Raw genomic sequence first — 12,093 nt, 5'->3', positions numbered from 1 at the left:
ATAACTGATTCAAGAGCAACTTCCTGGTCACCGGTAGCGATTAATAATTCTCCGTAGGCAACCAGACTATTGTTATTACTTACAAACCTGTGGTGCTCTTGCTTTGACCTTAAATGTCTGAACTGACTGGAAATTGCTGCTGCTGCTAATAATAGTAGTAGCAGTAGTAGTAGTAGTAAACTTTTCAGATGTTGAAAGCACTTCATATATACTTTCAAAATCCCTGTGAGGAAGGTCTATTGATCATTATATGAACAGTTGGAAGCTATATATCTTGTTGGGAAGTGAATGGTGAACTCAATGGGCTTTTGATCTTATCCAGTACAGGTCATCCTTGTTTAGTGACCACAAGTGGGACCAGCAACTTGGTCGTTAAACAAAGCAGTTGCTAAGTGAAATATCATGATTTTACAATCTTCCTTCAACTTTCCTTTGCTTTAAAGACCTATGGAGGTTGTAAATGCAAGGATTGGTTGCAGAGTTACTTTTTCATCACTGTCGTAACTGTGAATGGTCACTAAATGAGGCAGTTGCTAAATGAGGACTATCTGTAGTGCTCTTCTAATGTTGAACAACATTTTCTCTTGGCTGAATTCTCAGGGAATTAATTATTTTTGAGTTCAGGTCATTGGATGAAATTGTTCTCCTTAACTTGGCGTAACTGAATTTGTTAAAAACTGTCAGTTGGGTTGGATTTTATTTATTGCAAAATAGAAATAGGATGTATGATTTTCAAAACAATTATCTGCAATTGGTCTGTTTCTGCAGAGACAAATCCTTGAAAATCTTTCATCAGCACTGGCAGCTCTTCCTCTTAATGGTCAGTAAATAGGAGTGTGGGCATACTGGACCTGTATAAAAGGATTGCATTTAAGATAATTCTTTCATTTGCTTGTGAATTTGATAGCTACCTGGGTAAGCCTCTCCTCGCCCAAATCTGCTGTTCTTTTTACAGTTCATGGGGGAAATTAAAAACTTAGCTAGATACTATCTCATTCATGGACTGCCATTTCTTAGTGCACCCGTGCTCATGAAGTACATCTGGGTCAGCTGTCCCCAGCTGGATGTTTCCAGATGTGCTGGTATTACAGTGCACAGAATTCTTGGCCAGCTTCAGTCTTTGGTCTTACCAGACCTGGGTAAATATGTTATATGAACATATCCCAAAGTAGCTTCAAAGTCTTTCAGTGAGCTTTAGTAGAGATTGGAACGTGCCTCTCCATAAATCTTAGTCTAATACTTTAACTTTTACAATACACTGATATATTAATAATTATGCAGAGGTAAAGAGACATAAAATAACCCTCCAACAACTCCTCTGTGGGCTTAGCTGATGGCAACATCTGCCCAACCTCGTTTTGCCTCTGAAGCTGAGCAGTGTCAGTACTTGGATGGGAGACCACTAGGAAACCCCATGGCTATAGACTACTATAGATGGAGAAATGTTTAAAAATCCTGGAAGGAAGTCTTCCTTGCTGCTAAGAGCTTCCTTGCTGCTTCCCACTAATTAATATCTAAATGTTCAGGGCATGAGCAAAGTCTCCCATCTTAATTTTGGTCAGTCAGCAGCTTCAGAAAAAAATAATAATAATCACTTTTATTTCAGAAGATGGAGCCAGTTGCGAACCCCTGGGGCTTCCTTTCCTCTCCTGGAACCTCGAATGAATTTGAAAGATTAATTTCACCTACCTCAAATTTACATTGATCCTGTCCTCCGTTTGCCCTGATGTGGCTTGGTTGCCATGGCAATGAGCGTGGAGATGGCCTGGGCATGGGCGACTGACTGCAGTGCCCAGGATGGGAGGCCAGAGAGTGACCCACGCCCCTGTTTTTTCTTGAACGGTCAAAGCACCCTGGTTGTTAGAATACCAGCAGGCTCAAAAGACGATAGAAAAGAACTCAACTGATCTATCAGCCTTTCTGTTCTGTGTCCGGCTCTGCCCCCAGTCATGTTAGTGGGTGGGGGTTGATGCCATGAAAAAGCAATCTTAAAGTACTGGTTAGGAGCATGCAAATTTTCCAAGTTTTGAAATAGGCTGAGCTTGTTCTGGCCATTTCAAGTATTTCAACCTTGGACCAAATTGTTTGGGATTCAGGGATTTTGCCTGAGTTTGGACAAAACAGGGCATGTGGTTTCTGGCAACAAGAATTCCATGCTAGCCCTTGCTTTTCATCCTAGATCACAGAAGGAGACCATGCAGAATGCTACCGACGGCCCAACCTGCAGAAAAATTGTCCTATCCATTGTTTAATGTTTAAATTGCTATGTGGAACAAGGAAAAGCATGTTAAAAGGCATGCTTTGGTTGGCTGTGTTTACAACTCAACAGTGACAGAGTTATCTCATTTCCTGGGTTGGTATAATACTTTAAACCAGAAACCAATCAAACAAGCTGGATTCACAGAACACAAAAAAGCCCTGACAAGTTTAAAACTAATTAGGCGTACCATGTCGTGCAAATGACTACCCTAGTTAAGCGTGTAACCATCTAGTTAGGCATGTTAGGGAAGCACAACCACTCTTTACTATGAGAATTTTAAGAGTGCTTTAAAAAAAAAAATCACCTGCTTGGTCAGTTTTTTCAAAAGATTGCTTGGCAGATAGCACTTAGGATGGACTGCCACCCCACTTATTTTTTGTGGCCCTGGGATAAAAAACAGGGCATCCAGGATTTGTTTCAAATTCTGATTGCGTCCTATGACTGAATGCTCAAAATGCTTTCACTTTTGTCCTGTTGAAACTCACCCCACCCTAATGTTGGTCTGAAAAAGCTGCTTTGTTGTCAACCCAGACTGTTTGTGGTACCGCTTCTGTGTCTGAAGAGGGACATGGTTGCTGGGTGGTTGCGTCTATGTCTTGCTCATCTTTTGGCCATGATCGTATAAATATGTTGCAAGTGCACCCGGGAAGCTAGTATTTAACATCTCCTACGAAGGCTGTCATCTGTTGCATGCTTTCTGTGGGACTCAGCCTCTCTCAGCTGAACGGGGCCTGAGTTGAAGTCAGCTTGTAACAAGAAGGAGCTGTAAATAATGTCTTCACCTCCTGCTTCTGTTTGGCTGCAGAAAGAAAATCTCCAAATCAGACCTTCTGCCAATAGGCCTGCAGAGAGCCAGTGGACCACCACATGTGCTAACTTGCTTTCTGCCAAGCTCACTTAGGCCTCGGTGGGAGTGTGCGCCGCCACAGTACATGTGCAAAGCATGTGCTGAGGCTGCAAACCAGCCCCTAAAAAGGTGGTTGTGTTTCTTTTTTATATTCCTGCAGACAGCTGGAAACCAGATACCCAAATAGCTTTCCCGGGGTCTCCTCTGCGTCTCCCTCCGCTGCATGATCCCCGCTGCTGCATGTTCGCATGTCCACCAGATCCCACCCCACTGCCCTTAACACCTGTGTGTCTTTTCCCTCTCGTAGGTGCAAACAGGTGCTCTCTCTCTGCTGTAAATCTCCCCAAACATGTGGACTCTATAATCAACAAACGCCTCTCCAAATCTTCTGCCACCCTCTGGAACTCACCCAGTAGAAGTAAGAGACCCCTGGGGACGAGCAGCTGTGCCACGGCAAGGGATGGGTAGAGGGGGGGGTCCCCCTTTTAAGCCCTTCCTCTCCATAGGTGCTGGGCTAGGTGACAGGTGTAAAGTGAAAAGACACTTTTAAAGTATAAATAAATAAAATTTGGGGCTCCTGGTATGTTGTAGACAAACATATAAGTGCAGGATGTGAGGTTCAGCCTAAATTCAACCATGGGAGGATCTTTTTAAAAGTTTCAAGATCCTAGCTCTTATGACTGCCAAGAGAAGCATGAACCTATCCAATACAGCAGTGTTTCTCAACCTTGGCAACTTTAAGATGGGTGGACTTCAACTCCCAGAATTCCCCAGCCAGCTATGCTGGCTGGGGAATTCTGGGAGTTGAAGTCCACCCATCTTAAAGTTGCCAAGGTTGAGAAACACTGCAACGCAGGCTGAAATTTTAGCAGCCGGAAGATGGGGCTGAGCTGAATTTGAAGGGATTTGGGGGCAGAGCATCCTTGTTCCTCATGATGGCCCAACAATCGATGTCTATGCAGCTTTTCATAACACCAAGTTTCTGCTTTCCTTCCCTGTTTGTTTACCTTGTTTATCGCTTGATGTAGAGTTTGTGATTCAATGTTAGTGGAATAAGCAATAGGAGTTGCAGCAGCAGATTCGTGTATGGAATTGCATGCCCCCCCCCCCCGCAAGAGTGTGGCTTTTCTTCTTCCTAGATTTGTGATGTCTAGGCAGTAAGTGAATATGAGAGTAGAAGAAGCAATCCCCCCACCCCTTTTTTTATGTCTCAGAGCAAGGAATGCCAGAAATAACACTTCTCATCTGCCATGCTAATAAGGAATTGTCTGAAAGGAAATGCTGTTCCTCGAGATGCATCGGGAATGATTGTCTTACTCATTTGAAGCACCTTTTCGTTGATCAGCATCGCTGTTTGATCGAGGAGCAGCTGAAGCCCTCAAAGAGTTTGTCATCTGGCTCGCGCACTGTGCTATCGTGATTCCTTTGGCCATCGTTTGTGGAAGAAAGCATGATAGGCTGGGCTTATGCGTCACGTTAAGCCATGTATGGTGGTTGCTCAACCAGAGTAGCTAGTTCACACTACCTGTGGAGTCCTGGCAGAACCCCGATATTGTAGCTTATTTAGCAAGCCACAGTTAAACAAGGGTTGACCCAATAGAATGCCCGAACCCGGCCAAACCGCACCCAGAGACCAGAGGTGGCCACTCTGTTGCTCAGAGCTCTGTGCAAATCTGGGTGCAGAGTAATAAAGCACAAGGCTTCTGTGTGCAAGCAGAACTTTGGTCTCCTCTCCAGAAAGTTTTACAGGAGATGGTAGACAAGGAAAAAATGCTAAACGAATATCAGTTCCATCTTTAACTTGCAATGGGAACGCTGGCTTATGCTGCAGGGCTGTTGTGCACCACCAGGATTAACCCTAGATTCCTGACTCTGTAATGTTAACGCTGGACTCTGTTGCCACGCTGTTACTTCCCCACCGTTGACGGTGATATTCCACTTGTCCTCCCACCAAGGACTCAACAGACATGCAGCCAGCCACATTTTATCATCAGATAATGCTGAGAGCTTGGTGCAAAGTTACCAAAGACAATGGCAGGATTTGTGGGGGGATTGTCCCAGTCCAGGCACTGTACCGAGCACTTCTGTTTTATTTCCTAGCCATTGGAGTAGTTCAGCTCTTTCCCATAAAGGGAGCAAATGTGTGGTGTGTTCTTTTTTCATCTCTCAGTCATCAGCCCCAGGTTTTGCTGTCCAGCCTTGTCGGTTGGTTAATATGTTCATTGCAATATATTTGTGGCCTGCTTTTTTCCTACGCCAGCTCTTCAAAGTGCTTTTAACGAACAAAAGAATTGAATGCAAAGCTCACCGTGCAAGCAGATGAATACTGCAGTACTTAAAAAGAACAACATTTAGCTGCAGCGTTGAAGTTCAGCAACTGATCAAAAAGGAAATAAACATCAGAGAGTATTTTATTATCTGACTTCCCTCTAAGATCAAACCGGAAGGACGCTCTCTCCTTTACCTGCCTTCCATACCACTGTGGCCCAATGTAGGTGGTAGCCCAAGCTGACACTGGCAGAATTTGAAAAGCTAAGCAGGACGGACCTGGAGGTGAGACCACCAGGAGAGCCCAGGGCTATAGGCTAGACTACAAAGTTTTAAAAAAAATCCTGGAGGACGGCAGTGGCAAATCATTTCTGTATTGTGGCCAAGAGCACAACGTGGGCATGTTCATGTCCCCAGGAGTTGAGCTTGGAGGGTTGATTTTATACAACCATTAGAGATACAAAGCAGTCCGAAGCATTTTGCTGCTTGATCGGCAGAACACGATGCTCCCTCCCTGAACTTCAGAAGCTGGTTGATTTGATAGAGAGTGGGGCAAGAGGAGCAGACTAACTTAGGGGTCCCTGGGCACTTAGTATGGCTTCCAACCTTGGCCTGTATGATGAATTAAGTACAGTAGCCACATGAAGTACGTTGTGAGTGCCATATAATCAGCACTCAGCCAGGGGTGGGAGGAAGAGCAAAGCTTGATCGTAAGGTTCAGTCTGATAAAAGCTAAAAGGGTTGACTTTCTTACTAGTTTTGGGGACAGCAGCCTCGTAGGGTTCCAAGCTCTTGGCCTGTTCAGCAGTTCTGCTATCAAGCATCTTCGGGGGGCAGGGAAGGAAATTGCTTCTGCATTGAGGGTGAGTGTTTCGGATGCTCGAGAGGCTTTGCCTCGGAGATCCCAGCGGTTCTTTTCACCAAGCAGATGTTATTTCTCCCTCGCATTGCCCAATGGGTCACGCTGGGGTGTAGCTGGCAGAAATGGGCATCGGCCATTTCTGATTCCCCGCTCAGTTCCCGAACCCTTATGGCAGGGTTCCTCAACCTTGGCAACTTTAAGACGGATGGACTTCAACTCCCAGAATTCCCCAGCCAGCATACGCTGGCTGGGGAATTCTGGGAGTTGAAGTCCACCCATCTTAAAGTTGCCAAGGTTGAGGAACCCTGCCTTATGGGGCCTTTGCAGAGACCCTTGTCCTCCTAGCCAGGTGTTTTCAGAGCCACTCTTTGCAGTGGGTCTCACCCGAAACGCTAAAGCCGGGGACACGGCAGGCCCTGTGAAAGAGTAAGACAGAACTTCCCCAAAATATAAAACACAAATCAGGGTGGAATCTCAACAAGCCAGGTTTATTTTGATGCCTGCAGTGATGGTTGTGTCTCGCACGGGCACTGCAAAATAGGGTAGCGCCCCCTGATGCCTTCCAGATGTGTTGCATTACAGTTCCCAGAGGTTCAACCTGAACAGCTTCCTGACCCCGCTGTGGGTTCTCTCTCCAGCAAGGGGAAATTTTACCCCACCGGCCCTTGCAAGAAGATCGCCCAGCGCTGAGCTCGACCGGCTCCAATTACTCTCTGCCCAAATGTCTCTTTGCTGCTAAGGATAGTATTTCTGCCCACCGCTGTTTTGTTTCCATGTTGCTTAGTGATGATTAAAATATCTGAACAAGATTGGAAGGGGAAGGAAAAGGCCAGGGGAAGGGAATTGGGTGGGGTCCCGTGGCAAAATTATCCAGACAGCAACGTCTGGATAATTATTATCCAGACAGCAGGGATGGATGGAGGCCAAGAGGAAAATTTCAGCTTAAGGAACATTCTTATTTTTTTTTGAATTGGCCTTTTTAGGTGAAGAAACATGAATCTGTAATCTCACAATGCTGACGGTAAGGATTAGTGGATTAGAAGGGACTTAGAGCAGTGACCGAGCCAAGAGAAGCAGGACTATAAATATAAAATTATTTTTATCATCATTATTGGTTATTTATTCAATGGCTGTAGCTGCCCGCCTCACATTTCTGACTCTGGGGGGCTTCCAATTAAAGCATAAACAATGCCAACAAACCAAAAAATAAAACAACCGTACAAGCGATGCCACACGTGAAAATGCCAGCCGGTTTGACACATTTGTTCACGCCTATTCAAATCTATTAAATATACCCCACTTTTAAAAAATGAAATATATTAAACTAAAGCCATAGATGCATAAAATAGAAGATATTAAAATAAAGTAAAATACACCCCACCTTTGTCTTACAGAAGCATTCAGGCTGCTTAGAAGAGTAATGTAAAACGCACTAAAATCCCCTTTGATTCTCTTCTCCAGAGCCCCTGAAAATAAGTTTGTTCAGAAAAATGTTCAAGTGGTGGGTGTCTCTCGAAAAGAAAGGTTTCCCACTGTTAGGGTGTGGGTTATTCCTGGCCATGATTAACTACATGAAATTTGCTATTTCAACCTCCCATTGTTCACGTTTGTCTCTATTGCAACTCATTTCCTCTGGCAGAATCTACAAAGCTAAACGTTTTTCAGGCAAAGGTGGTCTGAGTGTCAACACTGTTTGCTGAATGGTCTACCATACCCAGAATGTCAACATGTAGTTTGCTCCATAACCATTACAAAAGTCTTTTAAACTCCTGGAGCGGCTTTACAGCTTTAAAGTAGCTCGTTTGGACAGCAAAAGTATTAGAGAATGAGAAATTTGCTACACGTTAAATGCGTAAAGAGGTAAAACAGCTAATCTTGGTTTCTTTACAAGTGTGGTGAAGCTGAATATGTCACTTAATGTAACGGGAAGCAAGCAACTATTTTCAGATTTATGAGTCCCAGATAATGCTTTTTCAATACTTTGGCCGAGTCAAGTAACAATACAACCAACGGTGTCCATGGGGAGGAGGGGTCAATAAAGTCAAGATGGTGGCTTCAGTTGCAGCCTCCATCTTGAATTCTTTGACACACTCTGCCCCCACAGATGCCCCTGCACACAACCTAGATTAACAAAACATGATGGTTGGATTCCCCAACATCCATATTGTGATGGTCTTGTGCACACAAAATGCTGAGACCAGAGGTGGGTTCCCACAACTCACTGAACCATCCATTAGCCAGTGCAATTTGGACTAACATTGTGTGAACCAGCCAATGAGTTCTGGGATCAAGTATGGTCTGAACCTGGTGCTCCCCACCCAAATCCTTCAACCAATATGTGTCTGTAAGACTTGATTGCCTGATCTTTTGCTCTAGAGCAGTGTTTCTCAACCTCAGCAACTTTAAGATGTGTGGACTTCAACTCCCATGGACTTCAACTCTCCTGGCTGGCTGGAGGATTCTGGGAGTTGAAGTCCACACATCTTGTTGCTAAGGCTCAGAAACACTGCTCTAGAAATATGTGTGGGGAACAAAAGGAAGGAGATGGGAAAATCCTGGCATCCCCTTAAAATAGGATTGCATGGATTGAACAGCCCCAGTCAGGATGTGTAACCCTTTTTCTACTGTATTCCATCAGGAATAATCTGTTGGGAGATGTAAGCAGATGGGTCTAGGACCCAGAATGAGTGGGGACACCCTCTCTCTCCCTGATAATGTCTTTTCTTTTTTTCGCGCCCATCCAAGACAGCTGCAGGCCAGGTGGCGTAACTTGTGCCAGAGTTCTGAAATCATCTCTTGCAGAAGGATTACGGAACTGAGATTAGCCTGCAGGAAAGCGGATCGAGTGTGGGAGAGTGGTCAGGGAGTTGGGCAAGGGCCAGGCACACTTGGGCTGAGGCCCACCCTCAGCCGTGGCCAGCCCTTCCTTGACTTTGGGCCACTCCCTCCCTTTCAGCACAACCTACCCCACAGGGTTGCCGTTATGAAGAAAAAGTGCCAGAGAGAGTTCTAGGCAGGTTCTCTTCAGCTCCAGGAGGAAAGGGGAGTGCATCAGGTAGAAATGAATAATCAGTGTGGCCTGGCCCTGGTCAAGCCCAGGACACAGCTTCTTTTCTTCTCCAAGCATCCTAAACCCTGGTTTCTTGGCATCAGCCCTGCCTTCCGCACCTAGTTTGGCAAACAGGAGTCCCATCTTGGCACCTGAGCTACAAGTTTTGCAGAAAATGGGACTCTGAAAGTTAGCCTTGTTTGCACACCCCTGCAGACCAGAAATCCAAGAAGTGCTTTGCAGCTCCAGGAGCTGGAAGGTTGGTCCAGGATGAAGCTGAGACTAGTAAAGCTTGGACTAACCAGGCGTTTCCTTTCTGTCTTTTCTCCCCCAGACCGTAGTCTTCAACTTAGTCCTTGGGAGAGTAGCATCGTCGACCGGCTGATGACACCCACGCTTTCCTTCTTGGCACGTAGCAGGAGTGCTGTGACCCTGGCCGGCAACGGCAAGGAACAGGGTGAGCGAAAATGCTACCCGGGGGAGGGCAGGATGGTTCCACCAACATCTGCAGCAAACCACGATGATGCCAAAAAAATGACGCGTGTGCAATTGCACCAGGCAAACACTGCCGTTGCCTCCTGAAGTTGATTCACTGGTCGTAGCTTGCATTCTGTGAACTCAGCCATTGCATTTATGAACCAGGGTTTATGGTTTAGCATATCATGTTTGGCTGGTTGAATAAACCATGGTTAACACAAAGGTTAACTAGCCTTTGTTTCCTGCTCTTATGCAGCTTTCCCCAAATTTCACCCTCCAATACGTCACTCCCACTTTTATGAAGAGTCTTTTTAACCATAAACAGGAACTCTTTCATTATTTTTAGCTTGATGGCTGCAGTCCTACAAAGCTTAACCCGGTTCATAACAAACCTAGCACTTGCATTCATCCTGTTTGCTAAACTTGATTATATTTTATCTTGGTTTATTTTTCTGGTTGAGTTTCTTGTGTGAATGCAGGCCTTTGGGTTAGGTTGGCATATTGGGCAAAAAAAGAAAATGGATTGTTTCCACAACCCGGTGAAGTTTGTTCTGTGGACACGTTCATTAGCCTGAAAGAATGGGTACCATTTTTATATTTTCATCAATTTGTAAGTTTTGCTTGCTTATGGAATTTAGTCCTTCCCGAAAGAAAGAGTGAGAATTGGCCTAAAAAAAGAGGAGATAATGTTGCAAGAAAACAACAGTCCAGAGATCAGCAAAATGTCTCTTATTTTTTTGTGACCAATTATTTAGTCACAACTATTTAGTGCAATTATACCACTCAAGAGCATAGCAGTTTTTTGGAAAACAGAAAAAGATCCAGAGTTGTCCCAATGGAAATGTTCCTCTGGTTCACAAGTTGGTCATAAACCAGTTTTCAAAATACCTTTATAGGAAGGGAGAAATGAAATCCAAATTACATGAGAATCTGTTGTTTAACATTTTTTTTTTTTTTTGGTCTACTGCTATATCTTTATCCATGGCCTGTCTTTCCAAGATGCTAAACTCCAATGCCCTTCATCCCCATCAAGCACAGCCAAGAACTGGCTGGGAATGAAAGGGGTTGATGTCAAATACAAGGACAACAGGTTGGAAAGGCTGATCAGCGTGGGATTTGAGGAACCCCAACATAGCACATTGCAAGAATGATATAATCATTGTATAAACCTTGTTGCGTTCCAGGGTACTAGGGCAACAATTCCCAGAATGCCTAGCTCATATACTGGGGGAATTCTGGGTATTAGAGCTCCAACAGAAATAGAAAGCACAACATTATGGCAGGCCACCTTTTGTGTAGAGCCAGGACTTGAATTTTATTCCCAGACTGAACCTCTTGTATTGTTAGACTACCAAAAAGAATCAGTCCTTCTCTTTTCATTGACCCCCAGCAGTACCCGTGTGCCCCCGCTCAGCTTCTGCCAGCCCTGTAAGCCCCTGCAAAAACCAACGTTTACACCATCGTTGTGCGGAGCGACGGCGGCCAGCAACCAGCAGCCCCGATGTAACACCCCGGTGTAAGCCTCAGTCCTCTCCTGTAAGTTGCTATGAAATGTTTTTCACCATCCCAGCCTTTTAAATCAGTGTTTCTCAAACGCGGCAACTTTAAGATATGTGGGCTTCAACTCCCGGAATTCTTAAAGTTGCTGCATTTGAGAAACACTGCTTTAGATTCACATCCATATTCCCCCAAAGTTTCCTCTCTCCTGTTAGAAGCAACGGAGGCTAGTGGATGGGATTGCAAGGTGCTCCTGATGGTCTTGAGCATTGCAGTAGCTCAGCTTTCCCAAACAAATTGTGTGGGTCTACATTTCCTTTCATTTTCAATCTGCCTGTTGGGATGAGGAGAATTATATTCCAATACCTTGGGAGGCCAGCAATTTGGAGAAATTGCCAGAGACGTTTCATCTGATGGGAAATGAAAATCATCTTCTCAGTGGCTGTTTTCCAGGGTTCTCTTCATTCCTGGGGCTCTCAGCCCAACGATAGATAGTTTTCTTCCTAAATTAAACCTGAGCCCTGCCCTCTTAGGCGGAATGTCTGTGCTCCAGACCTGCAGTATGGGGGTGGGAGAGAGACACCGATCAGCCAGATGCTACATCCCAGCTTTACATGTTCAAACATGCTTCTGCTGTTGCCTGGAGGTATAGATGAAAACCAAATAGCTTTCAGTTGCTAAGCAACTGGATAGACAGACACACACACAAAGGTTGTCCCAAGTTTTGAAGCTGGGCTGAACTGCAGCCGAGCAGAGAGCATTCAAGAAGAAATGTGCAGTCCTGTGATTTGGGATCTGGGGAACCCATGGGCGGAGACCTAAAGCCAAATTTG

The 12,093-nt window shown here is 45.0% G+C and overlaps 1 protein-coding gene across 4 annotated transcripts in view; it reads left to right on the top strand.

The window, feature by feature from the left end:
- Positions 1–12,093, top strand: part of MAP7D1 (MAP7 domain containing 1) — a 67,414-nt gene that overhangs the window by 41,915 nt on the left and 13,406 nt on the right. The window contains exons 6-8 of one of the 4 annotated variants that reach the window (XM_088140242.1): positions 3,415–3,525; positions 9,621–9,743; positions 11,157–11,299. In XM_088140242.1, coding sequence (XP_087996368.1) covers positions 3,415–3,525; positions 9,621–9,743; positions 11,157–11,299 — 377 coding nt within the window. Of the gene's footprint in view, positions 1–3,414; positions 3,526–9,620; positions 9,744–11,153; positions 11,300–12,093 lie in introns of all 4 variants that reach the window. The other 3 variants (XM_088140241.1, XM_088140246.1, XM_088140243.1) reach the window with 3 other exon arrangements.

The sequence above is a fragment of the Python bivittatus genome, unplaced genomic scaffold (genome assembly GCF_059951505.1).
Source record: "Python bivittatus isolate LINGU-HERP-01145 unplaced genomic scaffold, Pbiv_v1 ctg000260_np1212, whole genome shotgun sequence".
NCBI classification, from domain to species: Eukaryota; Metazoa; Chordata; class Lepidosauria; order Squamata; family Pythonidae; genus Python; species Python bivittatus.
This window is presented reverse-complemented; position numbering and strand designations above follow the sequence as displayed.